This window comes from Sphaeramia orbicularis, chromosome 12, assembly GCF_902148855.1.
Source record: "Sphaeramia orbicularis chromosome 12, fSphaOr1.1, whole genome shotgun sequence".
Lineage (NCBI taxonomy): Eukaryota > Metazoa > Chordata > Actinopteri > Kurtiformes > Apogonidae > Sphaeramia > Sphaeramia orbicularis.
The window spans coordinates 33,373,908-33,390,769 of NC_043968.1; the positions used below are offsets into that span (position 1 = coordinate 33,373,908).

The 16,862-nt window shown below is 37.5% G+C and overlaps 1 protein-coding gene across 1 annotated transcript; it reads left to right on the forward strand.

The window, feature by feature from the left end:
- Window positions 1–2,298: 2,298 nt before the first annotated feature.
- Window positions 2,299–13,617, forward strand: pkp2 (plakophilin 2). Its single transcript, XM_030151125.1, has 13 exons — window positions 2,299–2,533; window positions 5,036–5,106; window positions 6,145–6,761; window positions 6,909–7,047; window positions 7,776–7,983; window positions 8,092–8,269; window positions 9,363–9,480; window positions 10,393–10,577; window positions 11,409–11,568; window positions 11,755–11,908; window positions 12,137–12,329; window positions 12,467–12,554; window positions 12,898–13,617. Exons 1-13 carry the CDS (start codon window positions 2,350–2,352, stop codon window positions 12,964–12,966), a joined length of 2,364 nt encoding a protein of 787 aa, XP_030006985.1. The 5' UTR covers window positions 2,299–2,349; the 3' UTR covers window positions 12,967–13,617.
- Window positions 13,618–16,862: the final 3,245 nt, after the last annotated feature.

Below are 16,862 nucleotides of genomic sequence, written 5' to 3' on the forward strand. Positions count from 1 at the left end.
TAAAGAGTTATCTATACTTATTATAACTTACAAAATTACCGGTTTGCCTCCATATACACTGGTCTGCATTTTTGCTAAATCTGACATACTTTAACCCATAAAAACCTAGTGTTACTTTTCCAGCAGTTCCCAAAAGGAATTTTTCTCTCTTGGTTGGAAAAATTGTCAAAACCCTTTATTTCATGAGGGCCTGTAGATTATTTCTTTGGGGCTGGAGTTGAAAACACACCAGCGCGTGTCGGTATGCTCCTTCCTCAGGCCCTCATGAAATAAAGGCTTTTTACAGTTTTTCCAACCAAGTGAGTGCCTGGATTTTTGTCTTTTTCTATTGTTTATGCCCTCTCCATGAGCAGGTTTGTTTAATACCAGTTCCTCCCGGTGAAATTGTTTTTTATTTTTTTTTTGAATTTTTCAATTTATCACCATTCATAATATTATCCTCTGTATTTTGCATTTCTGAAATAAAAATCAGATATTTTCCCAAATTTAATTTACTGATCATGTAGATGTTCATAAAAGCTCAGGTTAAAGTTAATTGTCACAATATCAGAAACAGAAAAATGAAGAAAATGTGACTTTTTCAACAAAATTTATCACTAACTGAATATAAACTCAGTGTGTCCATCGACTGTCATTGATCCAACTCCATGGGTTTTATTGGTGAATCAATGTTGTAGAAGATGACGGTGTTTCCACGTTCACTACGGAGCCTCTGAACGTCCAAATGGTCATATCTGATGACCATGAAAAGATGACAAACTGCATTTTACACCAATTATTTACATGGATTGATAGAATAAATGGATCAGATGTTATTAAACATTTTATATTAGTAGATGATTTTGGTCACCACTAGTTGTTTGGTTCTTTATGGGTTAATAAGATGAATTGGAAAACTAATGACAACAGTGCTCATGTTTTAAAGCTATTTGATAAGGCAGTGGTTCCCAACCTTTTTTGGCTCATGACCTCATTTTAACATCACAAATTTCTGGTGACCCCAGATATTCAAATGGAGAGGGATTTTTTTTTGGCTAAAACTAATTTGCTTTTGATCATGTAATAGTTTGCTATACTATGATGCAAATAAATGTTCATTTTAAGACAACATTTAGTCTATATAATGTATATTATTATGAACGGAGGCAGAAAAGCCAGGTGTAGATTACTGCACAAAGTGAGAATTTGATTTTCCTTGGTCAGGATATGTACAGTCAGTCCAGCTTGGATTTACAAGGCTGACAATTAATACTGAACAAACAAGAACTCAATCTATGAATTATGAAAGAGCTGCAGCATCTGAAACCGACCACAATGAACATTTGAAAGATAAACAGTACCACAGTGCTTCAGTTTCAGCTTCACAGTTTGTCATGTCTTTTATGTATTGGGATTGTCTCTGTCAACTCACCATATATTTTTTATTAGTAAGGTTTTTTTTTTTTTTTTTTATCACTTACTAAAAATTTCAGGTGACCCCATTTGAATTCCAGGTGACTCCATGTGGGGTCCCGATCCCAAGGTTGAAAAACCCTGACCTAAACAGTACAGGATGGAATAAATATTAGGTTTATTCATTTGGTAGCAAACTAAAGGGATGACCCAGTGCTAATGTTAAATTCTACAGCCCTATTTGGATGGGATTAGTTTTACATAGGTGCGTAGGTTTTTTCTTTTTCTTTTCTTTTCTTTTTTTTTTTTTTTTTTTATCAATTACTAGAAATTTCAGGAGACCCCATTTGAATTCCAGACGACCCTACGTGGGGTCCCGACCCCAAGGTTGAAAAACACTGTGATAAAGTGATATTACAATATAAATAAATTCAGTACTGGTTCACCACTGGTTGATAAACATTTTCATTCATGCAAGCTTTAGTAAGGACACAAAAGCTAGGTCCATAGGATAAGATAAAAACATACACAATAAAAAGAAAAGAGACAGCCTGAATCCATATGTTACTTACACATAAAGGCTCGATCGCCAGTGAGACCACATATCAGATATAAACCAACTACTCTTGGGACAGACTAGGGCTTGTACAATTCAGTTAGGTCATTTTGTAACTCTGCTCATGTATTTTGCTGATAATAGTTACACTTAGTCTATATCTATGTGTGCCCACGACAAAATGGACAACTTTGCGTAGGTTTAACACTTAAATAGGCCTTCTAATGTCAAAGTAATGTTAACCGATACCAGCCAGAGACACCTGACACCTCAGGTGCGTCCTCTAAGCCCCGCCCTACTCTGCGTCACCGCTGACAACAAAGCACGAGCCCCAAACAGTAGCTATTTGTCAGAGTCACCTGAAGACACCGACGACACGCAGGAAACTGGGCACTTTGGCAATGGACGACGTGTTTTTAAAGTCACCTCCGGACCCGTTTCTGTTGGAGGACACCAGTCTGGCTCTGCCGTTCGAGACCACCTCACGGACTTCGGCCAAAGTTAATTCAAGAGACCGGAGTGTGCGGGTTCAGCAGCAGGTCCAGCTCACACTGGCACGGAAGGCGAGGAAGAGTGTGTCCAATGGTAAAGTGGAGCAGTTCTTTATTACACTACGGAAATAAGAGGCTTTAACACCACTGAACACTCTGAGATAGTCAGTTTAGTTTTAATTCGAGCACTTCAAATCATCAGAAAACAAAGAACAATATGACACAAACAAAGAAAATTACGAAAAGGAGTGGGAAGAGGTGTAACTTATAGACTTCCACCTCCTTTTTCCAAACTCATAATTTAATTGATTCATCTTTCTTTGTTTTGTCAATACCTTTTATTTTTTTTTTTTTTTGGGGGGGGGTACGTTTTTTCAATAACACAAAACATCCATGCCAACCATTCACCATACACTTTTTTTAGTCACCTCACACACAATCAGATTTGCATTATCAACTTTTTTTATATATAGATATAGATATAATATAAACTATAATACTTATATGCACTTTAATTATTTACTACAAATACAATTATTACTAAATGTGATAACATCTCCTAATCATGACAGTCTGTGTTAATTAATTACAAATAGGCAATACACAATAATGTCTTATTTTAGGCATTCTTCTATATTATAACTAGATTTTATTTATTTATTTATTTATTTGTATTAGTGATAGTTAACAAGACTGTGGACAGAAAACAACAACAACAACAACACATAAAGGGGAAATCAAACAAATAAACAAACAAACCAAAAATAAAAACAACGACACAGTATTGACAAACAACAACGACAACATCATATTACAATGAAAAGGATCATAAATGGAAATAGCAACTATACACTATAGCTTGGTTAGGGGCGATGGGGAAAAGGTGAAGGGGGGGTGTGAATGAAAGTGACAAAGAGAGAGGGGGGAGTGAGGAGGAAAATAATAATTTTTGTAATAATACAAAATACATAGTAATAATACCAGTAGCCTAAATTGCTGGTATTATTGTAGCGGCGGAGGCAACCACAATACAACAATGAGTTAAATATATATTAGTAGATATTATAGTTAATATATATTATAACTAGATTTTCACTTATTCAGATAATGTTCTATATTTTGTTATTGTACTGGATTTAGACATCCTTTGAAATGCTCAAATTGAAGAAGACATTTTTAAGTTTTGATCCAGTTTATTTCATAGATTTTTATGTTTATTCTACGCATTTATCTATAGAGGACACCACTTCAGGTCACTCATTTAACCCACTTACACTTTGTCTTCCTTCAAATGGGAAATTTCACACTGACACTGTATTTAACAGGATATTCCAGGCTAAAACTGGACTAACACTAAGACTTTCTTGTGAGTTCCTACAAATAAATTATCCAGTGTTTATCTTAACATTGAGGAGCAGTGAGTTAGACACTTAATCCATGGCTGTAGGCATGTTATGGAGCTTTTCTTCTTTCATTAAACTAAGACTGATTTCCTCCGCACACCTCTCAGATTGGTTTATTGCACTTTCATTTCAACCAGTAGACCTTTGACCTGTCTAATATTTTGCAGAGCCACACTGTTTTCTTCCTCCTGTGACTCATAATTCTCTGAGGGCTCCTGATCCATGATTAACCACAGCTACAGACGAATCCCGTGAGTGGCATTCACGGTCTAGATAATTGGAAGCCTTCTGTCAGCTACACAATAAACAATATTCACATATTTTTGTGTTTGGAATGCTTGTTCCATTGTGGTTCCCTTGTCTGACAGGTTTCTGAAGTTTCATTTTTCCACCTGAAGGAAGATAGAAGTGACAGCTAGCATAACCTGAGTCTACACAGAATTTAATGGTTAAATATTTTGTAAAGACTTAAGCTATTTTATCCATTTTGGGTAAATATGTGGGGAAAAAAAAAAAAACAGATTTTGAAAGAATGAATTTTTTTTTATTTCAGACATATAAAAACCAACAAAAGCAAATGCTCAAAGCAAGTGATCACCATAAAAACAAATAAAAACAAAAACAAAAAAAAGAAATTATTTTACATAACAAATACTTGATATAAGTGTTATTTACACATCTGAAAAGGAGTGGGATGAATTTAACACTTTTTCAATCCTACCCTTTTTCCCTAAATCATTTACTGCAAATATATAATCCTCCTGATATTACTCCTTATCAAGTAAGCTCTGATTGTAACAACTCACTATAGAAGTTAATATGTACTTATTATTAAAAGTTTATCACTGTGGCTTGAAATTGTTTTACTTTTCCACATGACAAGACTACAATATTTGAACAGAGGAGACCGTAAACCACAAGTGAGATTATCACTTTAAATTTCAAGGCTTTTATGTCACTTAATAATAGACATTAATAGGTGATAGAAACAGTAAAACTTGTTTGGTTTCACTTTTCTGCCTGTCCTCTTCTCCTTCCTCCTGCCTCTGTCAATGCAAATTCTCCTGACATTTGATTGTCTGTCAAACAGCCAGAGTGGGGGGTCACCTCTGACCTTGGAGGTGTTAATGTTGCCATACTTTAGGTAATTACAGTGTGAAACATTACACCGTTAACTCTTCAATGTGTTTCAGGGAGTGTCCATTTACAGAGACACACTGGGAAGAGTTTTGACTTCACAGATGGACTTTTCCCAAACATGAAGGTAAAGACACCTGTCAGTGTTCTGTCTTTTTTTCCTCTCTCTACTCCCACATTGACTCCTGACCTGTTCTGTCACATTTCATTTCTTCTTACTGTGTATCAAGTCATTTTTGCAATTGTCATTTACTGCTGAAACACATTTTATTAGGTTTGAAAGCATCTTTTTTTGACACACACATTTAGTTCAGTATTTCAGTGTTCTTGTTTTTTTCCCCTGTTATTAAAGACATTGAGTTGTATTTTTCTATCACACTCCACTTTAAATATTGTACGCTGCAATTTGAATGTAATCAAATGAGAGCGTCTGAGGTCTGCTTTATATTCACAGCTTCCAAGTCTGCTCTTACTTCAGTAATTATGCTACTATTAAACATAGCTGTGAGTTCTAATTTAGACTTTTAATGATTTGATTTCATAAAATGTTTTCTGTATTCATGATTATTTAAGATTTGTTGCAACCACATTTCTTCTTCAAAGATGACAGTTCACCATAATCTTTCCAGGTTTTCATAATGCTTTGGACAGTTTTTAACCCAATTCTAATGGTTTCAGAATGTCATTAGTAGTTTTGTTTGTTTGGTGCAGGCCAGTCATTTGGTTGCTTCATGTAACCATCTGTCTTCTGACGTGGTTGTTTAAGAAATGAGAAACTACTCACAGCATCAGTTAGGGTTAAGTAACTTGTTCCAGCTAAAAGATATTAATAACTCCAGGAACTATCCAATGGAAGGGTCTGAATTATTTGCTTAGTTAAATCCAGGTGGGTACTTTTTTCCCCCAGGCTCTGTAGTTGAATAGCTCAGCTGAACACCTGAATCATGTATCCAACTACAAATATACTCATAGTATTAGAGGTTCTACACTGTTTACTGCTGATTTATAAATATTACCTAATGAACTGAATGGCCTATGTGGCTACATTATAACTCATATGTGCACAACATTATTCTAAGTAGAACAAGTATGGCATATTTAAATATAAACCGATCACAGTGTGTTTCAGTTTAAATGGTGTGTTAAGTACTCTTTATTTTCACAGGTAAATGGACTCAGCTTTACCAACCGCTCACTTTCAACAAACAACATGCAGAGACCCTGCAGGAGAGTGGAAGTGTCTCCTCCGCCGAGTCCAGATCTACCGCACAACCGCTTTACTTATGGGACCCAGCGTTTTGGAACATACACCATTCCAGGTCCTGGTCAGTTACAGCGGATGGCCACGTTACTTGACCATTCACTTGGCTCTGAATCGTATCGGCGTTATTGCTTCTCAGAGGCCCCTCGTCTCATGCGGCCGCTCACATCCACATCTGCAAGCTTCCGCCAGAGATCACTCAGACAGTCAGCACTACCACCACCTGTGTTTCATGACGCAGCGCTTCAAAGTGTCGAAAACGGGTCTCGACGGAGTCATAATCAGACTGTTGTCAAACAGGAGCAGCACACTATGCAGAGACTGAATGGTGACATGATGCTTGGTTCAGTCCAGCCTGATGAGGGTCTGTCCTGGCTGTCCCGGGTCAGAAGGGAGAACCACGGGCCCCGCAGACTGAACTCATACCCGGACTCAGTCACCAGCATGGAGGTGGACTCAGCCAGACCAGTAGACGCAGAGGTTCCCATGCAACAGTTACATGTTGGAAATATTACGACAGTGTAAGAGCATCTTTTATTTTGGATGGGTTTTGATTATTCACCTCCACAGATAACATTTTGTGCATAGATCCACTGTTGTAAGCTACAGGCTAGTAAACTTTTGAGTAATTTATTGATTTGTGTATCTGTTGCTGTCTTCCTACACAGAAAGTCAGAGAACAAGCCTCCAGAAATGACATTAGAGAGGGCAGTGAGCCTGTTGTCCCAGGACAATGAGGACATGCTGATCACTGCCCTTAGTTACATACAGAATCAATGTTTCAAGAGCGCAGATGCTAAAAAGATGGTGAGTTTAATGAATCACATGCACTGAATGTATAGTTTTGTATCATATGGAGAATCTTTGATAATATACACCCACAAGTAGTCTTCAGATTCAGGCACAGTTTAAAATGTGTTGTGTATCGCAGCTGAGAGAATTATAAGAGAAGATCTGCAGGAGGAAACTGTACAACATAGGAGTAGATTAAGTCTTTAAGAGGTGTATCCCTTTTTTGCAGTATACAAACTGATAGTGTTTGAGATTTTGTGCCACATTTACTCTAGGCCAAATTTGCATTTAATGTATTGTACTATTTTGAGTTGAAAGGAACATTCACAACCACTGTCAAAATGCACAGAAAAGCACAACAGTGTTAATCACTGAGCTGGTGTTTTACCTGTCCAGGGCTTCTGCAAGGGAAAGTTAAATAATTATACAACAAAATATCTAAGACTGCTACAAAAACCTACTGCTCATACCTAAAGGTACACTTTAAACAATTTTCCTCAGCTATTAGAATGAATGGAATGCACATTAAGACAGGGAGGGTTTAGCACTTATTGCTATTATTGTATTATTATATTGGTATTTGTACTGATATGGCTCCTTTCATGTTGGTGATAATGGCTCTGATGTATGGTTTATCCATAGTGGATGAGTATTTCAATTTTATGAATTTAATATCACAGGGATTGTCTTATGTCTACATCTGCCTATAAATATGTTTGTAAATAATTTCACTATGTCTGTAGGTCTACTATCTTCGAGGCATTGGAAAGCTCATGCAGCTCCTCAGCAGTGATAGTGAGGAAGTGCAGCATTTTGCCGCTGGTGCGCTTCGTAATGTTGTTTTCCAAAGCAGTGAAAACAAGATGGAGGTGAAGGAAAATGATGGCTTAATCACGATTTTACATACACTGAAAAGCAGCCGTGATGTGGAGACCAGACGACAACTTACTGGTCAGTTTGTAGTTGAAGCTCAACTCCATCAAGACAATCACAAACACACACTTTTTTTTGTAGACATATAAACTCAGCCCCTTTTTCAATTTTTCCTCTTCCTTTCAGGTTTGTTATGGAACTTATCCTCCCATGACCTTTTGAAGGAGCATCTGTCCACAGTGGCCCTGCCTGTCCTCACCCAGTCGGTCCTCGTACCCAGTTCTGGTATTTCCGAGGGCGAGAACCCAAAAGAGGAGCTCTTAGCTGACGATGATGTCTTCCACAATGCTACTGGTTGCCTGCGGTAAGCTTCTTAATAAGATTTACTTCATAGTAATTTGATACTAAGACATCACTATTGGTGTCACATCTTCTGTACAGACTAGAATAAATGTGATAATAAAGAGTCAGCGGTGAAAAAGTAGCACAGTGGAGCTGATTGTTGGCCATTTTGCATTATAAATCAGTCAGTTTATGATATTACAAAGGGCACCAGTTTATGCAATACACAGCATCATCATCTGAGTCACAGTCTCTGAGCCCAGTCAAAATTGTTATCATCCTTCTAACTGAATCCTGTAATGACGAGAAGGAAACACTGACTGTATTTCCATGGACTGACCTATTACTATGTTGAAAGTGAACAGATGATCTGATAATGGATCAAGGAAATATCCGGTTTCAGCAGACACATATTAAACAACAATACAAATAGAATCACATACAAGTTGATGCATCAGGTGGCACTGCAGATATAATCCTCCCACTCACACACTTGTTGCTTGATTTTTCATTTTACATGTTCATAGGCTGATTCTGTTTAATGATCAAATAATATAAATTGTGTTAATTTTATCAGTTTTTGAGTATTATGACATTAAATCACAGTTTATCTGGTGAGGTCCAAGCTTAAGTATCATATTCTTAGCCTCAAGTTAAACATGTCCCTGTTTAGACAGACATCATCTCCCTGTTTACAAAGCAGTAGATATCAGAGACACTGCTCCCCTGGCAACTATAGACACATGAAAATGGTGAAAGACTGAATTATTCATCGACTCCTCTCTTCTCCACGCTTCACCGGACTGAAATCACTCAGCCCTCTCTGGCCCAGTGTTATCAAGTTCTCCTTATCGTGTTCTAAAACCCTATGAGCTCAATGTAGATGAGCAAAAATGACGGGCTCTTTTCCAATTTACATTTCACCACTGCACAAAGAACCCTGTTGCCTGAGATAGTGTTAATTGTTGTATTTATTTTCAAGGGAAGTTGGATTACATGAAAATGTTCTGCTAGTCTGTGAAATAATTTGTCATAATTGTTGCTGCTATTCTAAAGGCCTGAGATCCAAAACACACAGAAATGTAACATCATACCTTGATTGTTTTTGTTTTCAGGAATCTGAGCTCTGCTGGTCCCAATGGAAGGAAAGCAATGAGGGAATGTGACAATCTTATCGACTCTCTTGTCTACTACATCCGAGGAACCATAGCAGACTATAAAACTGATGACAAGGTGAAATTAAAATGATAAACGTAGCCAAGCAAATGTTCACACTCATAGACTGCTCAGTGTTTGTTTACTTGTATCAGAGCCACAAGGAGGAATGAGTAATAATAACACATAATACACTCTTTGATCTGCATGTAGATCATGTTCTCCAAATACAATATACACAGTTGATAGTCCCTCGGGTCCTTCATATTCAGGAGTGTTAACATGATATACTGGTTTTACATTACCGCTGTGTACATGCAGTATGTGAAGGAGAAACAGTATTGTACACTAACAGACTTTACAAACATAGCACCTAATTTTCAGGTAGCTGTTGGACAGAAAATTTGTTAAAAAAAAAAGTAGGTGTTGTGTTACTGCAGTGGTCAACCTCAGCATCAAAGAGGATACACATTTTATACCACAAATAAGTGTTAAAGTTAATGTTTTGTTAAATTCAAACAAATGACTCAAGCAAACTTCTGAGCCATTTACATAACAAATACAGCCTTCGTTACCATAAAGGACTTTTACTGTCCTCCATTCAGAGACAGTTCTGGTTGCACTGAACCACTGTTGGAGACACAGAACTGTGGAATGACTACTGTTAAGCCTTCTGGATCCAGCTCTGGTGGTCTGACCAGACTGAAGCAGGTGATGAATAGGTTCCCTTCTGCTTGTATCAGCTGATGGGCAGATAAAGACTCTCAGCTCAGACAATGAACTCTCAGGTCAGGCAGCAAACTGTATTTTGCATTGAGCACAAAAACACTGTAGTGGAACATTTCACAGATTCTCATCTAGGTTAATAGGCCTGATCCCTGATTTGAGCACATTTAGGTCTAGGATTGTATGTCCCTGCAGGATACATGTGGTGTGCTTGAAAGTGCTTCAGTGAAATTTAACATTTATCATCTTCTGTCTTCTGTGAAGTCCACAGAGAACTGTGTCTGCATCCTGCACAACTTATCTTATCAGATTGAGGAAGAACTTCCAAAGAAGTATGCAGAAGATCTTCGAGAGTCTCGACAAAATTTGGCTCCCAAACCAAAGGCTGTGGGTTGTTTTGCTTATCGCAGTGCCAAGATCACAGAGGTAATCCCTTTGGATAATAATTGACCCTGACAATACAAAAGATGTCCGCATGGTTTAATGTCTGAGGCCAATATTAACTGAAAACCGCTGCACAGTTAATCACCCAACATACGGTTTTATGAGACAATGGTGGGTTTTTTTGTAAATTTTGCCAATCATAAGACCACTTTTTGCTTAGTTTTGTCAGGTGTGTCTTTGCTGAGAACTTAAACATGGCGATTTATTTGGAACGTATCAGCCTTGAAAGCTTTTTTTCATAGCAGAATTGGGCTACAACATTATAATATTTAGAGTGTTCTTGCATGTAATTTACATGCCTTCTACTGAAAAAGGATGACAATATTTTAATAGAGCGGTAAGAAATATAAACATTACATTAATGTATAATCATTGAACTTGGCCTTCCAAAACTATGGACATGAATATACTCCTATAGCATACAAGATACTGACTCACAGCTATTAAATTCATCCCCATGGGTTGAGGCCATGAAATTCAAACCCACAGTAATATGAGTAAAATAAACCTGTTGTGTATGTTGTAAGTGAAGAGCCCTCTTACACCTTTCACTGAATGAATATTTGCATTAGATCTTTAAAGTCATGTGTGTCAAATCAGTTACTGCACACATCAGTGTCAGTGTTTATATAAGTGACTGTAAAATATCATGATGCTTTAAAAGGGTTTATTCTTGTGAAATGTGTTTATAGACAAATATGATTTAAAAAAAAAAAAAAAAGAACAAAAAGACAATCATGTTGTGTTTAATCTGTTGTGTTATAACTCCTTTTTTTGATGTTAATATGAACTGGTCTGAAATCCTCTCGTTTCCATTCAGCATCTGGAGCAGCGGTGCCCCTGCTGGAGGAGAATTCCAACCCTCATGGTGTGGAGTGGTTGTGGAGTGCCATTACTATACGGATGTACTTGTCACTGATCGCCCGCAGTGTGCGTCACTATACCCAGGAGGCTGCTTTAGGAGCTCTGCAGAACATCACCGCTGGAAATGGAGCAGTAAAGCACTTTGAATTTCAGTTTAGATCACTAGTTGAATATTAGTATTTTACTAGGAAACATAAAATAGGCCTGTTTTCCTCCTGTGTGTTAACACTTTACTGATGGAAACAATCCCTTAAGAACATAAGAAGAAATTTAAGGTTGTTTTTTTGAAAGTGACATTCACAAAAATGTCTTTGTTAGGTGACTGAGGCCATTTCTTTCGCCATTGTTCTTCGGGAAAATGGCCTTCAACATGTGAAGAAGGCATTAGATGAGGGAGACAGTGATGTGAGGAGGACAGCTGTATCTCTCATAAGAAACCTCTCTCGTTACAAAGAACTGCACCCTGACATTGGTAATTCTATTTAAACCTGATATATTTTGACATTTTGACTGTTAGCCTGATCGTTTTCCTCATAAATAATTTATTACGTTTAGTGAACAGTCAGTTGTATCTAGAGACTTTGTTCTTTGTGATTTCATTGTAACATTTCCAATATTTCCAGTAGTTTTATACACAACACTGTGGAAAAAATAAGTGATTAGTGTGTCTTCTGTCCACTGCTTTCACATGTTCCTGCAGTCAACCACGTGTTGACAGAAATGGTGGAGATGCTTCCCAATAATGACAGAGGCACAGACCTGCCCACAGAGGTGACAACATGTCTGCTTCAGATCCTGATCCACCTCAGCCAGAACGAAACTCAAAACGTACGAGCCATCGTTAACCAGGGAGCGCTCCCAAAGGTCATCAACATCAGCCAAAAGGACAACGGGTTAGTCCACACTCATCTCACAAAAGTTATTATTCATAAACAGACACTGAGGAACACAGCTTAAAACTGCAAGCAAAAACGGTTTATCTAATGGTTTGTACTCATGAGATATTGAATTTGTTCTATGTGACACATAGTTATGGACCAACCAGAGCTGGTCAGGCTGCATGTGTCCTGCTGCACACCATGTGGAAACACACTGATCTGCACAGTGCCTTCAAGAGGGTAGGTTGTATATGAATCATTCTGTCTTCATAACTGATGCTGTTACTTGTATTATCATCATTACATTCTATTTTAATACATAGTAGGAGACATTAGACCTGCTGCCTCTTTACAGTTTGGTGCAGATAGCTGTGGTTTGATTAAAATAAATGTGATGAGTCATGAGAAGTAACATAATTTCATTAAATGCACTTGGTTGTGTTTGGCCATCGTGAATTGTCTATGTAATTTGTCATATATTTTATTAACTAAAATCTTTTTAAGAATCTACACAGCGGTTTTAAACTCCTCAGCACTGTAACATAAATACATGTAGATATTAACACCTGCTTTTCCTCTGCAGTGTGGGTACAGGAAAGCTGATTTCATCAATGCAAGAACAACAAAGACTGTGAACTCTGGAAGAGACTGAGTCAAACCCAGTCATCACTGCTATAAGTTTCTAATGGTCCCAAGTCACTCAATGCACTACTGTCCTGTAATGAAGCCTCTGGGTCACATTTCAGTGGATGTTGGTTTCATACTCGGATTTTTGTTCTTAACGCTGTCTAGACTAAACTTTGTAAACAACGATGGCACTTCTGTTAAGTTAAGATTCTTCAGTGTTCAGATGCTGACGACAAACATGGTTTTGATATTTAATAGTGTGATCAGAAAGTACATGCAGCATACTTGACATGAGAGGTGCTATAGTAGATTTATTTGAAGTAACAGATCAGACCGCTGCCTTATGTTCAGAAACACTGACAGTTGAATGTAGAAACTTTCACATTACATCTCTCTAGCAACTGTAATGAATGAATTTTAAAGAACTTTTCATATTATATGTTTTTTTTCTGTAGCAGCTTGAAAAGGTGATAATACAGCTAGTGTGTGTTTTTAGTATTTTGACTGACAATTATACAGTGAACCACAATGAAATAATGGTGGAGAATTTAACTATTAGTGTTGGATTTATGGATGAGCCAGCAAGCTGTTCTATAATAGTGTATTAAATGCGTTTTAAACGATTTCCTACTGTAAGAAAAACAATATTTGCCTCCTGTTGTTTGAATAAACAGTTTTAAAAAAACATCTCCATTACATGTTTTATACAGTTTATGCTGTTATTTTCCCCTAACAATCTCCTTTTGCCTGAATATTGAACACAATAAAAATAGAACCTAAATAGTCAGCAAATGGCAATATTTATGCAGTATTTATCACTTTAAAAATAAAAGGGCAAGTCTTTTCTGTGTGGATTAGTTTTTCAAAGCTGCCAAAAATATCTATCTATCTATCTATCTATCTATCTATCTATCTATCTATCTATCTATCTATCTATCTATCTATCTATCTATCTATCTATCTATCTATCTATCTATCTATCTATCTATCTATCTATCTATCTATCTATCTATCTATCTATCTATCTATCTATCTGTAACAATCAATATTTGTAAAGATTGTTCTTAAACCTGACTTACGCATACGATTGGCTGATCCAGTGTTGAAACTGAGGTCTATGCTAGTGGATTAGATTAAAACCTCAGGTGCTTGGCTTGTGCTTTTGTTTGTGACTCTGAAACCCTGAGTCTGTGTTCACCTTGCGGGGCCTGGCAGGACGAGCTGCACTGCAGTACAGCTGAAGGGACAAGGCGCTTTGAGACCTATGAGGCCTGTCAACACATGCCAGGAAAAGACTTTTAAAGGAGTGATGGGTTTTTGAAAGTCCTTTTAAAAAAATCTATACCATCGGGAATAACGAAACTGTTACTTCAGAGATATTAGGTTGTATTTTTACTGTACCAGTTAAATTAGAGGTCATGACTTGGAGGTGAAAACTTTACTTCTATCAACATTCAACCCACAAGGAAGCTCATCCTCAGAGTCTTGATGGTCTTTCCTGCTTAAACAGTTTTATTTAAAAAGACAAATCCTCCCCTGAGATCTGTTCTGTCTAATGAAGTTGATCCCAACTGGGAAATCTGCAAAGGCCTCAAATGATTTGGGACGGTGGTTGAAACTTCTAAATCAAATTAACAGCATCCCACGAAGCAATTATGGCTTCATATCGGTAATTCTTCTTGTATCTCCTTTCTAAAGGAAAGTGCAGAGACATGGATTATGATGTAACAGTGGCATGACATAAAGCACATTTTAATATGGTGCAATATTTGTTTGTGTCCACACTTGAGACTGATAAACAGACACAGAGAATAATTTATTAGTCCAATGGATCCACATTTTTCTGCTAATATGTTTGATGTTTTCGAGGCCAAGTAGATATAATAGTGAAAACTGGGTGTGTTGTTGATGTGTCCTGCAGAGGGCAGTGGAGTTGCATTAACATAAGTGATCATCTGCCACTTCAACAGAGAGGAGAAAATGAGTTGGTTGTGAACATTATTGTCCTAAAGTGGAACACTGTCCCCAAATAACACTTATTTTTCATATTCATGAATTCCCTCTTCCACATGTTTTAAAGTGGTTTAGCTCCCAGATTAAACTCTAAGCCCTTCTATTTGTGGAAGCAAAAGCTGCACTTTCGTCTTTTAGCTAATAATCTTCAATTCAACCACTTTTCTGAACTATTTTGGTCATAAAGTCCATGATTACCAAGTCTTGGTTTTTGCACAAGGACAGAAAAGCTCTGAAGAATTCAAATCCCTTTAACAATACCTTCCTTGTCTCTCCACACTTTAGGGTGCATTGAGAAAAAGCAGATTTCCCCTTTCACAATGAAAGCCTTGGCTTGTTGAATGTAATGAATTACTGTAGGTGATCAGACTCATTTCATTTTCTGTAAAACAGCCCAGAAAAAGTTACTTTCCTTGCCAGAAACACTGGCGTGAGAAGGAGAAACTACTCCGAAGCTGAGGAGTGACATTTATAGACCTACATAGATATAATATATGTCCAAAATACCAAAATAGCAAAGGGTGACAGGTGTTAAGACACAAGAATAGGTTTGTTTCCCATTGGAGTAGGATGGACACCAGTAAAAAGTGGGACACATGTTTAACACATAGACCAAACAGAGACTCTCCAAAGCAGTGAAAGGACTTTTTAACTTTACAGTGAAGCTATTGTTGGGGGTGTTGACACTCAGGCCAAATTGCTATCCACTGACATAATCAGCCAACACATTGGACCCAAATGACCTTTTTTGCAGATCAGACCCTAGTTTTTGATGTTTTCTTGGAGCTATGTGTGTCTTTGCTCCTCTGATCTGTTAAGAATGTGTGGAATGAAGTACCACCCTGTTCTGTCACAAACGGAGACATCCAGGAACACTGTTGGTTTTCTGTGTATTTCAGAAGTATAGCCAACCATGCAACCAAAAACATACAACTGAACAGAATCAGACAAAGCTGACTACACAGTCCACATTTTTAAAATAAGATCCAGTCAGTGCCAGATTATTTTTCAAAGTGATTACAGAGGAGTAAATACCAAATGGCCGAGGTTTTGGAAAAATGAGAAAATATAAGGTAACAGTGACGCACCAAAGTCTTACTCATGTTGTAAACACAGTTATTATTTGTCATGAAATCACTAGCACACAACACAAGGTTATTCAGCACATGTTCAGTCATGTTTTGTGTTCTCCGCAAGATAATGTCAAAAAATAGTAGTCTCTGTGGGGCACAGAGGGGTCCCGACCCCAAGGTTGAAAAACACTGATTTAAAGGGTTAAAGAATTTGTACCACCTGAAAAATACTAGTCATTTTAAAAATCATCTGAACTGTTTAGTTAAATCCAGGTGGGGACTGTTACTGGTATTTGTAAGGAACCCCCTTATTTCTAGTACAGTGTAGTGCTTTTCAGAGACTGACAGTTTTTGGGTTCAGTGCTGTTCATTCACAGGCTTTAAAGTCTAAGCTGAGCTGCAGGCAATGTCTCCTAACAGGTTGGTGTCGCCTGCAGCTCAGCTTAGCTTCTAAAAAGCCTCAGTTTGCTCCGGTACATGGTCAGTTGTTCTGACTGAGGAAGACTCAAGTATATTCCCCCAACTCTCATTATGTGGCTACTTATTCCTCTCTGGCTTTAAATTTTGTCTTGCACAACTTCTTGGCAGATTTTTCGACTCAAAGGATGGGCGTCTTTTCTTGTCAACACCGCAGCTTGGCTTTACAGTGAAGTCATGGCCTCCTGAGCCCAGACATTTCCTTGTCAGTGTTTTGACTTAATCCTCTTTTTTTTTCTTTCTTTCTCTCTTTCTTTCTTTTTTTTTTTTTTTTTTAAGAAGCGGAGGACAATGTCAGTGCACAGCTAATTAAAATCCCAAGTTTGCAAGATAACAGGTCTCCTGATTTTCAGTTGTC

What these genes read in the sequence shown, in the direction of transcription:
- pkp2 (XM_030151125.1), top strand. Translation starts at nt 2,350, where the DNA reads ATGGACGACGTGTTTTTAAAGTCACCTCCGGACCCGTTTCTGTTGGAG. An exon ending in GTTGGAAATATTACGACAGT is followed by an intron (nt 6,762 to 6,908) that starts GTAAGAGCATCT and finishes CTTCCTACACAG; the next exon opens with AAAGTCAGAGAACAAGCCTC. An exon ending in TGCACAGTGCCTTCAAGAGG is followed by an intron (nt 12,555 to 12,897) that starts GTAGGTTGTATA and finishes TTTCCTCTGCAG; the next exon opens with TGTGGGTACAGGAAAGCTGA.